General features: G+C 38.8%; 1 protein-coding gene and 1 non-coding gene across 2 annotated transcripts in view; one reads left to right on the top strand and one right to left on the bottom strand.

Annotated features, from left to right (window-relative positions):
• Window positions 1-22,756, bottom strand: part of UTP20 (UTP20 small subunit processome component) — a 110,231-nt gene that overhangs the window by 24,854 nt on the left and 62,621 nt on the right. The window contains exons 28-40 of the mRNA XM_032171552.2: window positions 22,212-22,356; window positions 20,575-20,662; window positions 18,624-18,767; window positions 18,375-18,425; window positions 18,119-18,271; window positions 16,481-16,636; window positions 15,283-15,423; window positions 14,391-14,528; window positions 8,795-8,934; window positions 8,465-8,547; window positions 6,476-6,762; window positions 4,905-5,044; window positions 4,516-4,672 (exon numbers count right to left, since the gene is read on the bottom strand). Of these exons, the coding sequence (XP_032027443.1) occupies window positions 4,516-4,672; window positions 4,905-5,044; window positions 6,476-6,762; window positions 8,465-8,547; window positions 8,795-8,934; window positions 14,391-14,528; window positions 15,283-15,423; window positions 16,481-16,636; window positions 18,119-18,271; window positions 18,375-18,425; window positions 18,624-18,767; window positions 20,575-20,662; window positions 22,212-22,356 (1,823 nt within the window). The remainder of the gene's footprint in view (window positions 1-4,515; window positions 4,673-4,904; window positions 5,045-6,475; window positions 6,763-8,464; window positions 8,548-8,794; window positions 8,935-14,390; window positions 14,529-15,282; window positions 15,424-16,480; window positions 16,637-18,118; window positions 18,272-18,374; window positions 18,426-18,623; window positions 18,768-20,574; window positions 20,663-22,211; window positions 22,357-22,756) is intronic.
• Window positions 2,742-2,843, top strand: LOC116479821 (small nucleolar RNA U13). The gene has a single exon (XR_004251124.1). It is a non-coding gene; the product is annotated as a small nucleolar RNA U13 (small nucleolar RNA).

Raw genomic sequence — 22,756 nt, forward strand, 5'->3', positions numbered from 1 at the left:
TTGCTCTTGTAGCCCAGGCTGGAGTGCAATGGTGCGATGTTGACTCACTGCAACCTCTGTCTCCCGAGTTCAAGAGATTCTTCTGTCTCAGCCTCCCGAGTAGCTAGGATTACAGTCACCCGGCACCATGCCTGGCTAATATTTTTGTATTTTTAGTAAAGATGGGGTTTCATCATGTTGGACAGGCTGATCTCGAACTCCTGACCACAGGTGATTCGCCTGCCTCGGCCTCCCAAAGTGCTGCAATTACTGGTGTGAGCCACCGTGCCCGGCCAAGAGTCTTGAACTTTAAAAAAAGACCAACCTGTGAATTAAGGAGCTTGCCCATGTTGAATGTAATCAAAGCTTGTAAATAAAATATTATGAAGGAAACAAGTTTTTGCACCCAACAGCAATCAAGCTGATGTTTTCTGAGAGCTTACTACAGGGTAAGTACTGTATTAATACCTTACATGTATTAAATCATTTAAGCCTCACTCATCCAATCTATGGAGTAAGGTACTACATTATCAGCAGTTTTTAGATGAGGAAGCTGAGGCACAAAGAGGTCATGGGTAGGAACTGGTGGAGTGAAGATTAGAAACCAGAGTCCCAGGCTCCACAACAGGTTATCCTGCCTCTCAAGCTTTTTGAATTCTTTATGCTGCTTCTAGTGCTGTGAAATTATCAAGGTAAATATCAGATAATGGTCATAGGCTAAGGAAACACATTTAGTTGTCAAAACATAGATTGGGACTTAAAGGCATAGTTTCTTATGTACCTACTTGTGATCTTTTAGTTTTTTGGAGGCAGAGTCTTGCTCTGTCACCCAGGCTGGAGTGCAGTGGTGCGATCTCAGCTCACTGCAACCTCTGCCTCCTGGGTTCAAGAAATCCCGAGTAGCTGGGATTACAGGCATGTGCCACCATGCCAATTTTTATATATAGATATTTTTTAGTAGAGACAGGGTTTCAGCATGTTGGCCAGGCTGGTCTTGAACTCCTGACCTCAAGTGAACTGCCCGCCTCAGCTTTCCAAAGTGCTGGGATTACAGGTGTGAGCCACAGCATTCGGCCCCTACTTGTGATCTTTAAGTACTTTTATATATAGACGGTTCCTGACTTACAATGTTTTGATCTATGACTTTCCAACTTTATGATGGATTTATTGGGACACTGTCTCATCATAAAAGTCAAAAAGCACCTGTATTTGAAATGTTTGCTGTGAAATTAATACATATATTTTGAGACAGGGTCTTGCTATGTTGTCATGCTGGTTTTGAACACCTTGGGGTCAAGGTGTTCACCTCCCACTTCGGCCACCTGAGTTGCTGGCACTAAAGGTACACACTACTGTGCCCAACTTTCCTATAACTGTAAAAAATCCTTTTGGTGGAAGTGAGGATGACGAGTGATGCTCGAAGATAATAATTTTGGTACAGTCTACATGATTAATACTAAAGCTGAAATCAGTTGTTCTCTCAACTCTAATTTAGTTATTTTAACAAATAATGGGATAGACTTGAAGAACAGATGGTTGGAGAAAAAAAGGGCTACTCATTTAAATACCTCAGGTGTTCCTTAAAAATGTGCACATGAATCCTCAAGAACAGAGATGTATTCCTCCTCGTATGTCCAGTTCCCAATATACCACATCTCTCAGTGCTGTGGTGGTGACAGTGGCCTTGAAACGGGGACGGGTGGGAGCTACAACTCTGGGAGGGGAAGCTTCCTCTCCGTTCATTGGAACTACAGTTCTGAGAGGGTTGGCCTAGTCTAGTTGCTTTTCTCTTTCTGCCATGGCTTGGCCCCTGACATGGGCACAGCTGCAGGAGGCACATGGCAGAGTGGGAAAAATAAAGTCCCAGTTTTCTAGCTGAAAGACTGAAGCAAACGCAAAAATTAAGTGTCAGCAAAGAAATAGAAGATCTAAAGAAAAAATAAGTGAAAATTTTAGAACTGAAAAACCCAAAAACTGAAATAAGAAACTCATTGGATGAGCTCAATTGCAGAAAGATATGAAAGAGGGAAGAGTCAGTGAACCTGCAGATAGACTGAAAGAAATTATCCAACCTAAACAGAGTGGAGGAAGAGCAATACACACACACACACACACACACACACACACACACACACACACACACAGCCTCAGGAACCAGTGGGAGAAAAATAAACATTCATTTCACTGGAGTCCCAGGAGAGGAGAAAGAGTGCACTGCAGAAAATTTATTTTAAAAAATACTGGGGCTGGGTGCAGTTGCTCACGCCTGTAATCCCAGCATTTTGGGAGGCCAAGGCAGGCAGATCTCTTGAGGCCAGGAATTTGAGACCAGCCTGGATAACATGGTGAAACCCCATCTCTACTAAAAATACAAAAAATTAGCTGGGCGTGGTGGCTTATGCCTGTAATCCTAGCTACCTGGGAGGCTGAGGCATGAGAACTGCTTGAACCCGAGAAGTGGAGGTTGCAGTAAGCCAAGATCGCACCAGTGCACTCCAGCCTGAGCGACAGAGCAGGACTCTGTCTCCAGAAACAAAACAAAACAAAACAAAAATCAAAGAAATACTGGCTGAATAGTCTTCAAATTTGGTCAGAAGCTCAGAAAATGCCAAACAGAGTAAACCAAAGAAATCTACACTTAGACACATCATGATCAAACTGCTGAAAAATAACGATAAAGTCTTTAAAGCAGCCCAAGAAAAACAGCACATTAGTAAGAGGGGGACAACAAATTGAATAACTCATCAGAAAGGTAGGAAGGGATGCTTCATAATTTATAAGTGTGATGATTGGGTTTCTGTGTTTATGTGTGAGATGCGTCTCCCTCAACCTTGTTAAAACAGTTGGGCATTATCTGCCTGATGTGGAAAAAAAAAGAAAAGAAAAGAAAGGCTGGAAGGAAGTAGAACAATATTTTTAAAGGAAAGAACTAAACAGCTAAAAAGAAAGAACTGTTAAAGCGAAATTATATATCCAGCAACAACATGTTTCAGGAATGAAGGTAAAAGGAAGACATTCATAGAAGAAAGAAAACTAAGAGAATCTGTTCCCACCGTGCCTGCTCCACCGCATTGCTAAAGGACACCTTCTAGACTACGGCAAAATGATATTAGAAAGAAGTGTGGAAATTCAGAAATGAAGGAAGAACTGCAGAAATAGTAAATATCTAGGTAGAACAGACTACTCTCCTCGAGTGCTTAAAACTTGTTTGACAATTATAAGCAAAAATTATAACATTGCCTAATGAAGTTTTTAATATACAGAGATGTTAATATATAAGGAGCTATAATACAAAGGGTGAAGGGCAAAGGGACATACAGGGTGATATGGTTTCTGCATTCCACTTGAATTGGTAAAATGCTGATTCTCAGTAGACTATTGAAATATATGGTAATCGACAGAGCACAGAGCAACTACTAAAAATCTATACAAAGAAAGATAGTCAAAATGAACATGAAATTTCTTAGTATGGTAGACTTACAGTCTGTAGACTAGGAACCTTACCCATCAACAAACTAGGATGTACAAAGTAAAGCTAACTACCAGGAGTCTTAATCATGTAGACGGTACCAAAATTGTTTTCTTTGAGCATCATTCTTCATCCCCACCTCAACAAATAACATGGCTGCTTACTTGAAAAGACGCTGCAGCGTTCCTCAAACTTTAAATCACCCAGAGATGATATGAAAATGCAGTTTCTGTAGGTCAGGTGTAGGACCTTTAAATCCTGCATTTCTCACAACCCCCCAGATGCTGCTGATACTGTCTGCCCGGGTGCCATGCTTGGAGCAGCGAGGGGCTAGATACCACATAACTACTTGGAGTGCTGTATATTCCACTTGGTGCTCTTATTTTATTTTTTGAGACAGGGTTTCACTCTGTAGCCCAGGCTGGAGTTCTGTGGCACGATCACAGCTCACTGCAGCCTTGACCTTCCAGGCTCAAGCAATCCTCCCACCTCAGCCTCCTGAGTAGCTGGGACCACAGACGTGTGCCACCAAGCTTGGCTATTTTTATTATTAGTTTTTGTAGGGAAGAGGTCTCACTCTGTTAACCAAGCTGGTCTTGAACTCCTGGCCTAAAGTGATCCTCCCACCTTGGCCTCCTAAAGTGCTGGGCATACGGGCATAAGCCACCACACCCAGCCCCATATTTTATAATTTACATTTTATATTCCAACTCTTAAACAAATGTGTATGTTCTTTATTGTTCACACCAGTGATAATACAGTCAATACACATCGAAAAAGAATTATATTAAGAACTCAGAGAATATAAAACTTGATATGAAGTAATTTGAGAGAAAAAGAGGTCATGTAACCCAGGCCTATAAGGATCTTTTAAAAATCAGATATAGGAACTATTTAAACAACAGATTTCCTTAATACTAATTGGAAACTTTTGAATATTACTGCTCAGTGTCTCAGTGGATCAAATTTATTAAAGACAGGCCTGAAGTTCCATAACTTGCAGTGTTCAAGCTGCAAATATTTTAACTCCAATACAACTTGAATATAAAGCACAAGATGCAATTTACCTGGTATCCACGGACAAGAGTAGTCTGTAATTCTTTTAAAACATATTGGAGGAAGTGCACACCAAGATCCTCTATTATTTTCGCAAGAGTGCTGCGTGCAACGTCTCTGATTTCCTGGGCTCTGTTCTTGAGTAGGGCACACACTTTCAGCAAAATACTAGAAAATGAGAAGTTGAAAAATGACTAATCAAATAAACAGAAGCAATTAAACATATACATATCCTTTTGTCTCTTAATTACTCGTAACTCAAATTTCCCTGTTAAGATTCTAAACCACAGCAAGTTATGACAGTACTTTTTCCTCTTCCTGACAAAAGAGATTCAAAAGTAAGGAAGAAAATAACCAATTTTTGAGTTTCACTAAACTTCTAATTTGTTACAAAACATACCTTGGGAGATTAGCTTCCATAACTTCTTGTGGAAGGGACTGCATTAATTTAACCATGGCAAAAGCTAATGGAACTCGAACCACTTCCTCATCATTCACAACCTTTGACTTGATAAGCTTGTGTTCTTCTTCCCTTTTAGTCTGTAAGAAAAATTTAGGTTAAGCTAAAATGAAAATAAATGGGTCAGTGATCTACCAACACTGCAACCTTGTATTTGAAAGACAAGTTTTTCTAGAAGGATGGATGATCATAAAAAAAAAAGAAAAGGCTGGGTGCGGTGGCTCATGCCTGTAATCCCAGCACTTTGGGAAGACGAGGTGGGTGGATCACCTGAGGTCGGGAGTTTGAGACCACACTGACCAACCTGGAGAAACCCCATCTCTACTAAAAATATTAAATTAGCCGGACGTGGTGGTGCATGCCTGTAATCCCAGCTACTTGGGAGGCTGAGGCAGGAGAATCGCTTGAACCTGGGAGGCGGAGGTTGTGGCGAGCCGAGATTGTGCCACTGCACTCCAGCCTGGGCAACAAGAGCGAAACTCCATCTCAAAAAGAAAAGAAAGAAAAGAAAAACAGCTCTTTCTATAGATCTTAAGCCCATTTCTAAGTTTATTTAAAAACAAACCAAATCTCTAATTTGAGGATAACCCTCTAAAAATTATAAAAATAACAGGTGTAAGAATGTTCTACTTTTCGAAGAAGCCATGAGAAAAAAATAAAGCCAGATTTTCACCAATGTGGGTTAAGACTGCTGTCAAGTATAGGAAACTCATATAAAACGTGTGTCGGTGGGGACTGTCAACTGTGTGAGTGACACTGTTAGTATATAATAAATACAGGGCCTCAAATAAAAGTTTATTTACCAATATATAAATTTGTATTATAAATATACAAAATATAAATAAATACTTACAAATATACAAAATATAAATCAATATTTTATACCAGGAGTTAGCAAACTTTCTGAACAAGGCCATATAGTATTTTTGGCTTTATGGGCTCTGTTGAAGTTACTCAAGTCTGCTGTTGTGATGAAAAGGCAGTACTAAACACTACATAAACAAATGGGTAATTGTGTTCCAATAAAACCATACAAAAACAGGCCACAGGCTAGATTTAGTCCCTGAGCCATAGTTGGCCAACCCATGTTTCACCCCGAGAAGGAAGGAAAGGCTCTGGCTTCATGAGAATGCACTGCTAAATGTTATCCCCGTTAACTAGGAAAGATGAATTTTGAATAGTGCAGAACTGACCAAAAAGTAGAAAATGGAAACATATTCTAACTTTCAATAACCTTTTTGGGACACGGGAGTCTCTTAATAACTACTTTGGAGATGGAAAAGCATTTATCTACCCTATCAAAATCATAAAGAAGGAGCGTTACTGCTTAGTTGCAGCAGGATAAGCCTGAAGTTGAAGAGATAAGAGTAGAGGGGTGAATTGTGAAGTGTTGAGATAAAAGGAAATCTAAAAGCTGAAATCAATCAATAATCACAAGAACCTCAGTGTGACAGGGCCCCACCAACACCAGAATTCACACAGACCTGCTGGACCCCAAATAAAGTTATTACCGTAGATGCAAGGCATTTATGTAGCCTAGGGAGAATATCCCCGGTTATGGTTCCTTGGATATTTTTAATTGTTCTCTCTAATTCTTCCTTGTTTTGAGGAAGGAAAGAGACAGGCTTTGTGATACACTCGGATTCTTTAGCTGATGTCCCTCCAGAGTCAGCTGGATCAGGGGTTCCCAGTTGTCCACTGTCTGACAAACTCTTGCATGTATTTTCCTTCTCTTCCTCATCCACGTGTTCTAATTCCATGGCCTCAGGCTCTGGTAACTCAATTGCTTCAATTGCATCTATGTTTAATAAACAACAGAAGTCACCTTTAAATCAAATAAGGAAACCACACAGTTGTGGTAAGCAGTTTTTCCCATCAACATTCAACTTCCGATAAAAAATATCCAATCAGCAACTGTGGGCAGGCAAGGTAAGTGCTGAGGAAAGAGCAGTAAATAAGAGGCCTATGGATTTTGCTTTCTCACAGTTTAGAGTTTAATGAGAGTGACAAATAAACTGCCACTTATAAAAGAACACAGAAATGCAAGTACAGGGTAATTAGGGAACACACTGGGAGGCTTGGGGGTCAGGAACGTCTTAACCAAATGAAGCACCTCCATTCATGAGCATGAAAATCTTAATGACAGCCAACTGCCCATAGTCTTTGTCAGTTTCTGGTATGTGATTACAACAATTTTACAAGTTAGTGGGGATTCCTCTTTTCCAATCATCTGAAATAGCTGGTATAGGCTAAAATGATCTACCCCTTGAATGTTTGGTAAAACTTAGCTATAAAACAATCTGTGCCTGGTGTTTTCATCAGATGACTAACTGCAGATTCAATTTCTTTTTCTTTCTTTCTTTTTTTTTTTTTTGAGACAAGGGTCTTGCTCTGTCACCCAGGCTGGAGCGCAGTAGCAAGATCTCAGCTTACTGCAACCTCTGCCTCCTGGGTTCAAGCAATTCTCGTGCCTTAGCCTCCTGAGTAGTTGAGATTACAAGTGTGCACCACCACGTCCAGCTAATTTTTTGTACATTTAGTAGAGACAGGGTTTCGCTATGTTGACCAGGCTGGTCTCGAACTCCTGGCCTCAAGTGATCCACCTGCCTAGCCTCCCAAAGTGCTGGGACTACAGGTGTGAGCCACCGTGCCCCAGCCTAACTGTGCATTCAATTCCTTTAATGGTTAGAAATCTATCTGGATTTTCTATTTTCTTCTAAAGTCAGTTTTTGTATTATATTTTTCTAAGAATTTGTACATCTCAGCCAAGTATTCAAATTTATAAATACGAAGATATCTTTTCACTTAATTGTGACCCTTTCTAATTCCTAGTAATGTTTATTACGTCTTCTATTTTTACAGATCAATCTTGTCAGGCATTTGCCAATTTATAATCTTTAAAAAATTTATTTTTATTTTTTATTTTTTTTAGACATAGGGTCTCACTCTGCCACCCAAGCTAGAAGGCAGTGGTGCTATCATGATCATAGCTCACTGCAGCCAGCTCCTGGGCTCCACTGATCCTTCTGCCTTAGCCTTCCAGGTCACTGGGATTACAGTTGTGAGCCACTGTCCCTGGCCCAATGTATAATCTTTTCAAATATTTATTTTTAGCTTTGTTGATCTTTTCTATTGTATCCAGTTTATTTTTCACCAATTGCTGCTTTAATTTTTAATTAATTATTGTCTTACACTTTCTTTCCATTCATTGTGTAATGCTCTTTTCACACAAGAAGGTGATAAAATTGGATTTCTATATAATAATCTACAGCTCACATTTTTTCACTAATACAATTTAGACTAGCCTTCTCCTTTGTTAAATAAAGTTTTCCAGGAATGCTTAAACCATTTATTTTAGCCTCCCTCCAGGCTCATTAACTGTCCATTGCTAGTAAGAGCAGACAAAGGGAATAAGTTGAATGTCACCATCTTTAATTCATTATCATAAACTATCCAAGAATAAGATGAAAATCTCACTTAAGGAAGTTTAAGAAACTTACTTTCTTCATTCTCAATTTTTCCCATTTGTTTTTCAAGAGTTTTGTGGTCAAAGTGGAATGCTTCTAACACTATTACTAGCAAACTGTTAAAAAAAAAGTACACAGAAATGTTCATTTGATTATTAATATCATTGGACTAAAAAGGAGAGGAAATTTAAACACTAATAAACATTAAAATTATTTTTATTAGTATTTTTAATTTTAACAAGTATTAGCATAACATTATTAATACAAGATAAAAGTAAATTGAGATTACAGAAAGACTACTTCAGAAAATATTTTTAAAATTACATTTAAAAAACAAAACAAAAATAAGAAGTTTGACCACACCTGACACCCAGTTTTTGATTGATCTGTCCCGTTTGTAAGACATGAATGAAATGTTTCAAGTAATATATATACGCTGACCAAGAGAGATGTTTGCAAATAGCTCCAATAACCTCTGTAGCAGCAATGGTTATATTTTCATGCTGTAAAATAAATCAAGAGCATCAATGTAGAACAAGTATTTGCTAATAAAATGCAAGGCTAACTCAGTATATTGGAAAAACTTAGTAGGTTCTCGGTAATTACGGAAGAGAAAGAATGTCCAAACTATACTAATTTTTTCCCTCTAACCCTAGGAAAACATGCCATCAATTTAAAGGAATTACATCATTCTTTAAAGGCTATTAACATATTTTGGACTCTTTTCCACTCAGACCTCCCTGATGGGTTTAAGACTACAGAAAGCGAATGAAATAAATTCAATGTAGAAAAACTGACAAATGACAAAAACTATATATTGTGCTACTTAGCCCTCAAAAGTACACTGTGGGTGGTGGGGATCAAGGGGAGGGAGATCATCAGGAAAAACAGCTAATGTATGCAGGGCTTAATACCCAGGTGATGGGTTAGTAGGTACAGCAAACCACCATGGCATATGTTTACCTATGTAACAAACCTGCACATCCTTCACATGTACCCTGCAACTTTTATCAAAACAAACAAACAAACAAACAAACAAAAAGTACACTGCCTCAGAGACCTCTCTTTCAGGCCATGATGAAAAACAGAGAATGGATTTACCTTTAGACCTTAAACTAGAAAAGCAGGCAAAATACATGAAATGGACCAGGCACAGTGGCACACGCCTGTAATCCCAGCACTTTGGGAGGCCGAGGCGGGTGGATCACAAGGTCAGGAGTTCAAGACTAGCCTAACCAACGTGGTGAAACCCCGTCTCTACTAAAAATACAAAAATTAGCTGGGCGTGGTGGTGTGCACCTGTAATCCCAGCTACTCAGGAGGCTGTGGCAGGAGAATCACTTGATTCTGGGAGGCGGAGGTTGCAGTGAGCCAAGATTGTGCCACTGCACCCCAGCCTAGGTGACAGAGTGAGACTGTGTCTCGGAAAAAAAAAAATACATGAAACAACAGTTTCCAAACCTTGGATATTAACCACTGCAGGCCAGTGATCTCTGAGAGAAAAGAAATAAATAAAGTGAGGCTTATAATTACCCCAATTTACTGTGTGGAGAGAACTGTTAAGTTGCAGCACAGGAAGAAAAACCCAGAAAGAGCCCAGTGGTCTTCCTGAGTTAGGAGACAGGGTTGAGGCTACGGTAGCTAGAGTCCACGGGGCACAGCACCAGAGAGGAGAGCTGCACAGAGGGAAGGTGCAAGAGCAAGCCCCTGGAGTCTTCGGCTGAGTACTGAGCAGTAACCATGAGTAAAGAAGACACAGGAAAAGAACCACAGAAGGGAACAGGCAAAACAATCATCAAAGACCATATACGGTTGAGGCTAGTTCATGGTCCTATCAGCCAGAGTGAAATGCCCTATGCTACACAGGGCATTGGGTACTTAGGTACTTAGAATGGTAGTGTCTCAGTACCAGGGCCGTATTAGTCATAAACTAAAAGCTGCTTCTGCCCTAAGAGACCTTGAAAGCAAGACTCTAAAGAATTAGACTATTCACAGGTAACCTAAGTGCATCTGAGAATAATTCTCAGGAATACTTAAAGATATCCAAATGTACCCAACACCCAGTAAGGTAAAATTCATAATGTCTGGCACCTAATAAGAAATTACAGCTGGGCATGGTGGTGCTCGCCTGTAGTCCCAGCTACTCGGGAGGCCAATGTGGGAGGATCACTTGAGACTAGCCTGGGCAACAAAGCGAGAACCCCATCTCTAAAAAAAATAAATTAAAAATTAGCCAGGTGCAGTGGTGTACACCTGGAGTCCCAGGTACTTGGGAGGCAGAGGTAGGAGGATCGTTTGAGTCCAGGAGTTTGAAGCTGCAGTGAGCTATGATCATACCGCTGCACTCCAGCCTGGGAGACAGAGCGAGACACTGTGCAAGTTTTCTAGCAGCCTTGGCAATAATTTATAAAATTCTCATATGGTTATAAGTGGTTAAAACATTAATATTTAGAAAAATAAAAGAAGTGAGAGGAAAATATGAGCATGTTAAGGAGACATGAAAGATATTTTAAAAAGATGAAATTGAACTTCTAGAGATAAAAAAGACAATTCTGAGAGATAAGATATACTGGATGGGATTTACAGCAGATTAGACAATGCAGAAGCAAAGATTAGTGAACCTGAAGACAGAGCAGCAGAAAAATGAAACAAAAGGAAACCCAGAACAAAAAAAGATGAAAAAAACAAAGCAAAACAATATAAAAGCCTCTGAGTTATGGGACAACCTCAAGTGACCTAATAATGTACAATGGAGTCTCCAAAGGCAAGAAGGGGACCCAAAAATATTTAAAGAAATAATATTTGAAAATTCCCAAGTTTGGCTGGGAAGAGTAGCTCAACCCTGTAATCCCAACACTTTGGGAGGCCATGGTGGGTGGATCACTTGAGGTCAGGAGTTCGAGACCAGCCTGGAAAACATAATGAAACCCTGTCTCTACCAAAAATATAATAAAATTAGCCAAGAGTCATGGCATATGCCTATAGTCCCAGTTACCAGAGAGGCTGAGGTAGGAGAATCACTTGAACCTGGGAGGCAGAGGTTGCAGTAAGCAGAGATTGTGCCATTGCAGCCTGGGTGACAGAGTGACATTCTCACTCCAGCCTGGGTGACAGAGTGAGATTCTGTCTCAAAAAAAAAAAAAAAAAAAAAGAAAAATTTCAAGTTTGATGCAAACTACATATCTACATATTCAAGAAGGTCAATGAACCCCAAGCACAAGAATCATAAAAGAAATGACACTAAGGTACTCATAATCAAATGGCTTAAAACCAAAGGTAAAGAGATACATTTTTAAAAGCAGTTAATAAAAAACTATGAAAAAAATCTATAAACTGTCTACAAGGGCCAGGCCATACAACAACAACAACAAACAAAAAACAAAACAAAACAAAAACAAAAAAACCCCAAACACATTACATTTGGGGGAACAAAGTTAAGAATAACTTCTCATTGGAAATAATACAAGCCAGAATACAGTTGAGCACCATCTTTAAAGTACTGGAAGGAAAAAACAAAAACACAAAAAACAATAAACCTGTCAATCTAGAATTCTATACCCAGCAACATTACCTTGCAAAAACAAAGACAAGAAAAGACAAACAAAAGCTGCAAGAATCAATCACTAGTAGACCTGTACTAAAAATTAAGGGAAGTCCTCTTGTCAGAAATAAAATGAAGTCCAGGCACAGTGGCTCATGCCTGTAATCTCAGTACTTTGGAGGCTGGGGTGGGAGGATTGCTTGAGGCCAGATGTTTAAGACCAGCCTGAGCAACAAAGGAGACCCTGTCTCTCCAAAAAAAAAAAAAAAAAACCAAAAACTCACATACACACACAAAAAACAACAACAACAACAAAATCCTCCTTTGTTTCCTGCCACAACAAATAAATAAGAAATTTTAAAAATATAATTTAAAGAAGAAAAATGATACCAGATCAATATCTGGATCTCCACAAAGAAACAAAGAGCACCAGAAACTATAAATATGTAAGCAAATATAAAAGACCTTTTCTTTATTTTCAAAGAGCTCCTTAAAAGATAATTGACTACTTAAAGTAAAAACGACAACAATGTACTATGTGGTTTAAAATGAATGGAGAGGCAAAAACCTATGGCAAAAATCCCTCAATAACTAATAAGCCAATGGTGATAAAATAAAATCCCAAAAAGTGCAATTAATCCAATAGAAAAAAGATAAAGAGAAAAAAAGAAAAAAATGGGGTCAAATGGAAAATAACAAGACTCAGATCTAAACACAACCTTATAAATAATCATATTAAATGTGAATGGTCTAAATACCAGTTAAAAGGTTGTTGGACTGGATAAAAAACAAGACCCAGTTAAAAGCTACCAATAAGAAACCAACTTTAAATGTAAAGTCATAATTAGGTTAAAAATATAAGGCTAGAAAAGGATATACCAGCCAGGCATGGTGCCTCACGCCTGTAATCCCAGCACCTTGGGAGGCCGAGGTGGGCAGATCACCTAAGGTCAGGAGTTAGAGACCTGCCTGGAGAATATGGCGAAACCCCATCTTCACTAAAAATACAAAAATTAGCTGGGCGTGGTGGCGTGTGCCTGTAATCCCAGCTACTCAGGAGGCTGAGGCAGGAGAATCACTGGAACTTGGGAGGTTGAGGTGGCAGTGAGCTGAGATAGTGCTACTGCACTCCAGCCTAGGTGACAGAGTGAGACTCCATCTCAAAAAAAGGAGATACTGTGTGAACATCAAACAAAGCTAAGAATACTTCATTTTTTTCCTGTCTACACACCATTCATATTTCAATGGCATCAAACAGTTAGGTTGTGCTTACTAGCTTTTAAACTAGAATATAACGGAGCTATCTTTTAACTACTTAGATAATTCTTTTAAACATTTTGAATATCCTGAAACAGAGAACATCTATTATTGTATAAGGCTATGTAATCAACAGTATAAATTTAAGCCACAAATCCTGACATTACTGCGGTTAGATTTGAATTTCTATGATCATTTAATACCACCTTTCATTAATCTTTTTTTTTTTCAGATAGTCTTGCTCTGTCGCCCAGGCTGGAGTGCAGTGGCATGATCTCGGCTCACTGCAGCCTCTGTCTCCTGGGTTCAAGTGATCCTCCTGCCTCAGCCTCCTGAGTAGCTGGGATTACAGGCATGCACCACCATGCCTGGCTCATTTTTATATTTTTGGTACAGACGGGTTTTTGCCACATTGGCCAGGCTGGTCTCAAACTCCTGACCTCAAGTGATCCACCTGCCTCGGCCTCCTAAAGTGCTGAGATTACAGGTGTGAGCCACTGCACTTGACCTCATTAATCTTTTTAATCAATAATTACTTATCTAGTCTTTACTATGTGCCAGGCACCATTCTAGGCACTGTGTAATATAAAGGTTAAAACAGCCCTAAGTTGGAATACCAGTTCTGACTCTGGGCGTCTCTGAGAAAGTTATATAACCTCACTTCTTCTCAGATTACTCTCCTGTAAAATAGTAGTTGAAGAATAGTCCCTACCCTACTCCAGAGGGTTGAGTTGTTGTGAGAATGGAGCACTTGAAATAGTGCCTGGTACCTGGTATGGTGTTAATGATAACCTACTATTTCATTTCATTTCTTGTAAGTCATTTGCGAAAATAATGACTGCTGACTAGGGGAGTTAACCAGATTTAAGTCCTATGACACAAAAATAAAAGTATGCAATTTTAATAATGGGATAATTTCTAGGAAGAAGAATATTTTGTGCTGGGCCTTTGTGAGCTAATAATAGCAAAAACACAAATAATAGCCACCATTTATATAGCATTTACTATGTGTCAGGCACAGTTCTAAGAGCTTTAGAACTATTCTAAACCTCTAATTATGGTGATGACATCAACATAAACACCACCAACTCCATGTATATTTTGGCAAAGTGTGTCATGGTATGGGAAGAGGGTCCTTGGTTTCTAGATCTAATGACCTACCTTGAGCATTTTCTCATCAAAAACTGGAGTCATGGCATAAGGCATGATGTAATTCTGAAGAGATTTAGAAGACAGAACAACTTTGCCTTCCATTAGTTGTTTTGCAAGTTTCTTCAAGGCTCTTGCTCTTCTGTGGATCTATGAGTAAGATAAAATATGAATTAGTTACCGAATAATCTCACCTACAACCAGCTCCATTTTAGTATTGTATTCTCTTTTCATGAAAAGATTAAAGGAGTGGCCAGGCGCGGTGGCTCATGCCTGTAGTTCCAGCACTTTGGGAGGCCGAGATGGGCAGATCACCTGAGGTCGGGAGTTCAAGACCAGCCTGACCAACATGGAGAAAACCCCGTCTCTACTAAAAATACAAAAGTAGCTGGACATGGTGGTGCATGCCTGTAATCCCAGCTACTCGGGAGGCTGAGGCAGGAGAATCACTTGAACTCTGGAGGCGGAGGTTACAGTGAGCTGAGATTGTGCCATTGCACTCCAGCCTGGGCAACAAGAGCGAAACTCCGTCTCAAAAAAAAAAAAAAGATTAAGGAAGTGAAACACAGTCCATGTGTTACAAGAGCAAACACCTGTGCCTTGATTTGCTTTCAGAGATACAATCCACAGCATTTGTTTAACAATGGACCCAAAGCATTTACACTTCTTAGGAAAAGGCAGAGAAAAGCGACACTATTATTAACTGTGGTTTGTGATACCACCAAAGAAATTAGAATCCAGGAAATGATCATCTTAATACAAATTTCAATGATGATCATAAAGACCAAGGAAAGAGAAGCTTAAACCTTTTTGGAAGTTAAAACATGTCTTTCCAAATGAGGTAGAACTGTTTGAAATATGTATGCTTATGCCGTAGGTAGGAAAAAGCAGAATTGTCTTCTACCTGAATGTGCTTCATGTTCTCAAAGAAGTCCATTTCTGGGTCATGGTAATGAGTAAGTTGTACCAAGTCTTTGAATTCCAGTTGGTTTGGAAAGGTTTGAATTAAACAGGAAAGTATCGTGGTATAATCCTGCTGAATACTCTGTAAATATGAAGTGGAGAAAAAAATTTTATTTTAAAAAGAATCTGTTTCTGAGGAAACAGAAAAAGACATAAAATTTTAAAAAGTAAAATATTTCCACTGTTAAAAAAAAAAAATCAGGATTGCTTGAGCCCAGGAGTTTGAGGACACCCTGGACAACATGGTGAAATCCTGTCTCTACAGCCGGGCGTGGTGGCTCACGCTTGTAATCCCAGCACTTTGGGAGGCCGAGGCGGGCGGATCACGAGGTCAGGAGATCGAGACCACGGTGAAACCCCATCTCTATTAAAAATACAAAAAAAATTAGCCGGGCGTGGTGGCGGGCGCCTGTAGTCCCAGCTACTCGGAGAGGCTGAGGCAGGAGAATGGTGTGAACCCGGGAGTCGGAGCTTGCAGTGAGCCGAGACTGCGCCACTGCACTCCAGCCTGGGCGACAGAGGAGACTCCATCTCAAAAAAAAAAAAAGAAATCCTGTCTCTACAAAAAATACAAAAATCAGCCAGGTGTGGTGGTGCATTCCAGCCTAGGTAACAAAGTGAGCCCCTGTCTCAAAAAAAAAAAAAAATCCAAAGTGACTGGTGGCCAGGCATGGTGGCTCATGCCTGTAATCCTAGCACTTTGGGAGGCCGAGGCAAGTGGATCACTTGAGGTCAGGAGTTTGAGACCAGCCTGGCCAACATGGTGAAACCCCGTCTCTACTGAAAATACAAAAATTAGCTGGGCATGGTGGCATGTGCCTGTAATCCTGGCTACTCTGAAGGCTGAGGCAGGAGAGTCACTTGAACCCAGGAGGCGGAGGTTGTAGTGAGCCAAGATCACACCACTGCAGTCCAGCCTGGGCAACAGAGTGAGACTCCATCTCAAAAAAAAAAAAAAAAAAAAAGTGCTCTCTTTTCTAGACCCACTCCCATTAAAAGTCTGGTGACTATTTACTCAACCAAGTATTCTCATTAAATGCACTAAGCCTGACTACTTTTCTATACAACAGTAGCGAACGTGGGAAAACAAAACAAAACACAGCCTCAGACAGTGGTGCCTAAAACACAAAGTTATATACCTCTGTCTGGCTCTTCAGACCTTTCCTCAATTTCTCCAGGAGTGAACGGTGGATGATTTCTCTATAGTCTTTCTCTGTGACATTCAAGGCAGCTACCTTTTTGATGATACTCATCAGGCACATGCTGGCATTATCACTTAAACTCATATCTCCTAACTGCAAAAGAGAGAAAAAAAAAAAAGAAATTATTCTCTGTAATAACTACAATATGGAATATTACTTCCCAGTGCAAGCATCTACAAAATTCTGTCACTGTGCTTGTAAAAATGCCTACTAAGCAAGTTTCCACAAATATTTCAAACCTAAGGGAGAACCAAATGTTCTGTGAGAAATATAATACTGTAAATGGCTGAAAAACCACGCTTCCCAAGAAGTGTCATTTAATTTCAGGCAGCACTATGAAATGTCCTTGTTAATTAGTTTTACTTCCCAAAGCAGGCAGTCTAAAAGGTTCACTAAAGCCAGTTTTCAATATTCAGTATCAGATCATTACTGAAAATGACAGAATTGGCTGCTCCAGAGTTTGTGGTTTGAAGAATGTCAAAGTGAGTGTAGAGAAGGTATCCTTGACTCAGCCAGCCAGGCAGCAACTTAGAATTTTTTGTGCTGAATTTTGGCATGATTATGAAGAATGAGTATAAAACAGGGAGATTATTTTTTCATATCTTATGTAATCCTTCATATTAGATGAATAACTATAAAATGCCACAAAGAGATCACTGATGCCACTACATGATTAACAATAATCAAAGGTTTCATTTGCTGCATTTTTGGATTTTAATTCAGTTCAGCAACATAGCACTTAATATAATCCAAACACTTTTTATTTCTCTTATAACTTCAATAAAAAAAGGATAATTTTAATTAGTATAGTTACATGTTTAAAAATTGACATAATTGACACACCATAAAATTCACCCTTTTAAAAAATTTACTATTTGGCTGGGTGCAGTGGCCCACACCTATAATCCCAGCACTTTGGGACGCCAAGATGGACGGATCACCTGAGGTCAGAAGTTCGAGACTAGCCTGGCCAACATGGTGAAACCCTGTCTCTAATAAAATCCAAAAATTAGGTGGGTGTGGTGGCGTACCCCTGTAATCCCGGCTACTATTCGGGAGGCTGAGGTGGGAGAATTGGTTGAACCTGGAGGCAGAGGCTGCAGTGAACCAAGATCGTGTCACTGCACTCCAGCCTGGGTGAGAGAACGAGATCCTGTCTCCAAAAAAAAAATTTACAATTCAGTGGTTTTTAGTATATTCAGGAGATTGTGTGATCATCACCACTAATTCCAGAACATTTTCATCACTCCCAAAAGAAACCCTATACCCATTAGAAATCACACCCCATTCCTCCCTTTCTGCAGCCTTCATCTCTGTGGACTTCCCTATTCTAATACATAACTTCTTGATTTTTTTCAAAATGCTTTCATATGTATTATTTTATTGACAATATTTGCCTCTCAAATCATGAGAATAACTGTTTTGCCAGACAAAAGATTCTTCATCTAAAAGAAATTTAATCCTAAAAACCTTTGTCCCCCCTCAAAAAAAATTTAAAGATTAGGTCACTGTATTAGGCAGCTGTATTACCAAAACAATAAAAAATAATTCATAAATTTTGCTATAATAACCTACCTCTAGATTATAGAAACAATTATGCATAACTGGAATTAGGTAGTTAACATCCACAATTTGCATTTCTTTAATATAAGAGGTGATGGTCTGGAAAGTCTCAAAGCGAACGTCAAAGTTGATATCATCAAGATGTCTTTGATCAAAGGCGTTGAGCTATAAGAAATGCCATTGAAGTTATATAAAAGAAGGCATATAAATCTTAAGTAAACAGAAATGATAATACTTTTGAAGCCAAAGAGAAACCCTTCTTTCTTACCTTGACAACATCAGTAATATATCTTAACCCACTCTCAAAATCAGAAAGAGTCTGAAAGGAAAGAAAACAGCGTATTTATCAGTGAATAAAACTTTAACTTTTCTGCCCTCCTCCCCTCAGCTCCCTGTCCCCACTCAAATTCATATAAAAACATCACCCTGGCATGAAGAAAGCCCCTAATATGGTTTACAAGTCATAATTACATTTTTTTAAAAAGGGTGATTTGGAGTAAAAATGAATAGCACAGACCTCGAAAACCGTACAAAGCAATTTTCTTGACAATTTGTTCTTAATAACTGAGAAAAGTTTTGCTATAGGCTTGAGGAAACTTGTAGGGTCCACACAACGCTTTAACAAGTTTTGTACTGTCACCAGAATATCAACCTCTGTATCCTTGAGAAGAAATAATCAGAGAAATCATATTTCAGTAAGTTATAAACTGGTCAACTTATACTTTAATACATTACAGCATAGAAAAAAATTGTGAATGAGATGTAAAAGTAGTAATTGGAAAAATTATTTTATTATCTTTTAAAAGTTTTTAGCATTTTAATTTAATGTAAAACCCATAAGAATGTGCGAACCAGTTTCTTCCTTTAATTCTAATAAGCAATATATGTAGTTTTGAAACATAATTTCTTCTATTGTCTAATCAAAAAAGATATAAGAAAATGAGCTTGCTGAAGTACAGTCGTCCCTTGGTATCCAAGGGGGACTGGTTCCAGGGCCGCAAAAAATACCAAACTCCAAGGATGTTTAAGTCTCTTATATAAAATGGTATGGTATTTGCATATCACCCACACACACCCTTCTGTATATTTTAAGTCACCTCTAGATTACTTATAATACCCAATACAACGTAAATGCTATGTAAATAGTTGTTATACTGCATTTTTAAAATTTGTATTATTTTTATTTTTTATTTTTATTTTATTTATATATTTTTTTGAGATGGGGTCTCACTCTGTTGTCCAGTCTGGAGTGCAGTGGCATGATCTCAGCTCACCACAACCTCCACCTCCTGGGTTCAAGCGATTCTCCTGCCTCAGCCTCCTGAGTAGCTGGGAGTACAGACATACGCCACCATGTCGGGCTAATTTTTTTATTTTTAGTAGAAACAGGGTTTCACTATGTTGGCCAGGCTGGTCTTGAACTCCTGACCTCGTGATCTGCCCGCCTTGGCCTCCCAAAGTGCAGGGGTTACAGGCATGATCCACTGTGCCCTGCCACCTAAAATTTCTATCATTTTTATAATTATATTGTTATTTCTCCAAATATTTTCATCTATGATTGGTTGAATCCACATATGTGGAAATGTGCATACAGAGGGCCAACTGTATACACTTCTGGTTGTCTACAGATCTGTGGTCTTCTAAATTGAACAACTATGTGGTGAGAAATGTTTAGTATCACTACTGAGGTTTGACAAATGAGCTTGAGCCACTGGAGGACTCCTAATTAAGATTGAACTAGGGTTTGAAAATCATATCAGAAACATTTAGCTGTGTCTGAATATTAAAAGTCTGATTTTTATTCTGTTTTGCCACTGTGATCTATAATTAAGATTATATAATGCAGCCGGGCGCAGTGGCTCATGCCTGTAATCCCAGAACTTTGGGAGGCCAGGGCGGGCGGATCACCTGAGGTCGGGAGTTCCAGGCCAGCCTGGCCAACACGGTGAAACCCCATCCCTATTAAAAATACAAAAAAATTAGCTGGGAGTGGTGGCAGGCACCTGTAGTCCCAGCTACTTGGGAGGCTGAGGCAGAAGAATTGCTTGAACCCAGGAGGTGGAATGTTGCAGTGAGCCGAGATTGTGCCATTGCACTCCAGCATGGAGGACAAGAGTGAAACTCCGCCTCAGAAAAAAAAAAAAAAAAAGATTACAAAATGCACTTCTTGGGTTCTAGGCTTATTAGAGAAAGAAAAACCCCTGAAATGAATCAGAAGCTAAACAAGGGAAACAAAGGGGCTAGTACTTTGTTGTTGTAGATGACGATGTCTCCGCTTTCTTGCCTGCCCCCATTCCTAGTGTCTGTCCCAATCTTTTCCCTCTAATTTTTTTATTTCTATATAAAGTATTTTAAGTTCCTTGGGACAAATGCATCACAAAATCTAGCCAGTAAAATGGCTGCCCACAAGTAAACCTAGTGATAAAGTGCCACTCTAAAGACAAAGTAAGCGTCCTATGAGTTTGTACCTCAGCAATATTGCCACGGTGGAGGAACGGAAGGAGAAGCGTAATGAGTACAGAACTTTGTTCTTTGTCTTTCATAAACTTGCTGATCCTAAAGAAGGAAAAAATGGGTACGTAAGGAACATATACAAGGATATTTCTCTAAGAAGTTAAACTTTTTGTAGAAAAACAATGACTAAAAGACACAGTTTCAGCATTCCAATACACAGCTAGCTTTTAAGTATGTGTGTATGTATAAAAAGTTTACCTCAGTTACTCAGCTGTGCTCACTCTTACTCCTCTCCAACATCAAGCTCATGGCCACTATTCTATTTCTTTTGCAATATCTGATTTTGTGGGTTAGAGTGAACAGGTGAATAGGTGGGTTAGAGTGAACTCCAGTCTGGTAATTAGTAATTGTTTTATTTTGAAAAGAAATAACATTTTTAAGTGCCATGACTTAAGGGTTTATGTACAGTATTTCAATTTAACACCCACGATAGCCCTGCAATATAGGAATCATCAACCTGATTTTGCCCAGAAAAAAACTGAGACTCAGAGAAACTGACATCTCACAGCTAGAAGAAGTGCAGCAGGTCTTTCAAACTCTGGTCTTTCTGGTTCCTAATATCCTCTCATCATCTTTCTACTACTACATAGCCTGGGATGAAATGTAATGAGTGTATTAGTATGATTTCCCATTCTGCATAACTTAGAAATACAATAGTATTTTTAAATGCATTGCAAAGAAGTTTCTAGAAGATTCGAACATAACACTTTTTGTTGATATTGTTGTAAGTAACAGAAAAAATACATTTTCAACAACTAAGCCTTGTAATGGTCAATTTAAAATTAAGATAGAATTGTTTCTTGCACTCAGGTTTATCAACCTTTCCCTTTACCGAAATCACAATAGACTCCTAGGTCTACTGCCAAACACACTCTTTAACAACCCTTGTGAGATCTTCTTGACTCAAAAAATCGAACAATCTGCTCTTTTAATTATTTTTATCATTACACTAAAGAGTAAAAAACTGCAATTCCACAAAACTCAAAATACACAAAGGCTAAACAAACAAATCTATTAGTCTACTTTAGGATTTTGAAAAATCTGTCCCCTTTAATTTTATTAAATAAAGGCAGATGCTATGAATGGTCTCTAGTAAGTATTCCAGCAGAGAAAGGGAATTCTGCATTAACTTAAAAGTAAAGAGCATTCAAAAATACTAAAAAACTTTTTAGCTTCTTATTGCCAGATTCCAACATCTGAAAAACAAGATAATAATTTTATTTTATTTTATTTTATTTTTGAGATGGAGTCTCACTCTGTCGCCCAGGCTGGAGTGCAGTGGTGCGATCTCGGCTCACTGCAAACTCTGCCTCCTGGGTTCAAGCCATTCTCCTGCCTCAGCCTCCTGAGTAGCTGGGATTACAGGTGTCCACCACCATGCCCAGCTAACTTTTGTATTTTTAGTAGACAGGGTTTTGCCATGTTGGTCAGGCTGGTCGTGAACTCCTGACCTCAGGTGATCCACCCACCTCAGCCTCCCAAAGTGCTGGGATTACAGGCGTGAGCCACCATGCCTGGCCAAGATAATAATTTTTTAGAAAGTTAAAACCAAGGAGTAATGTTATCTTTTAAGTACCAGTATATCACTTACTTTGAAAGAATGCCAAGCTCTTTACTGACTTGTGCTCTATTCTTTTTCTTTTTCACCTTTTCTGCGCTTATTGTGGTTTTGCTGAGATACTGAAGAACTGCAGGTACATGAGGTAGAATTAATCTTCCTCCTATTGTGATAGACTCTGAAATAGATAGTGATTTGATTTGATTTTAATAAACTCTAAGGCATAATTGCACAAAATCTTCATGATGATAAGAAAAGCACTCAACCACTATGAACATTTAGTTAAATTTCAATTCTAAATAAATTCTAAATTCTAAATAAGCAACTTTCTTCTTACTCAAAATAGCTATATTACTAGCTAAATCAAGAACGTATTTAAGAGACCCCTGAGGCTTTATTTAAACCATTTTTTGGTAATAGTAAGGGAATTATTTGGGATAATATGGTAAGAAGACTGTAGAGACATTACAGTAGAAATCATTTTCATAATCTCCTGGAGGAGAGTTGAGACTTCTTGGAGAGTAAATAATCTATTCTTATAACTGCAAAGAAAATTCAGTTTATATAAATTAGTATTA

This window comes from Hylobates moloch, unplaced genomic scaffold (genome assembly GCF_009828535.3).
Source record: "Hylobates moloch isolate HMO894 unplaced genomic scaffold, HMol_V3 SCAFFOLD_12, whole genome shotgun sequence".
NCBI lineage: Eukaryota > Metazoa > Chordata > Mammalia > Primates > Hylobatidae > Hylobates > Hylobates moloch.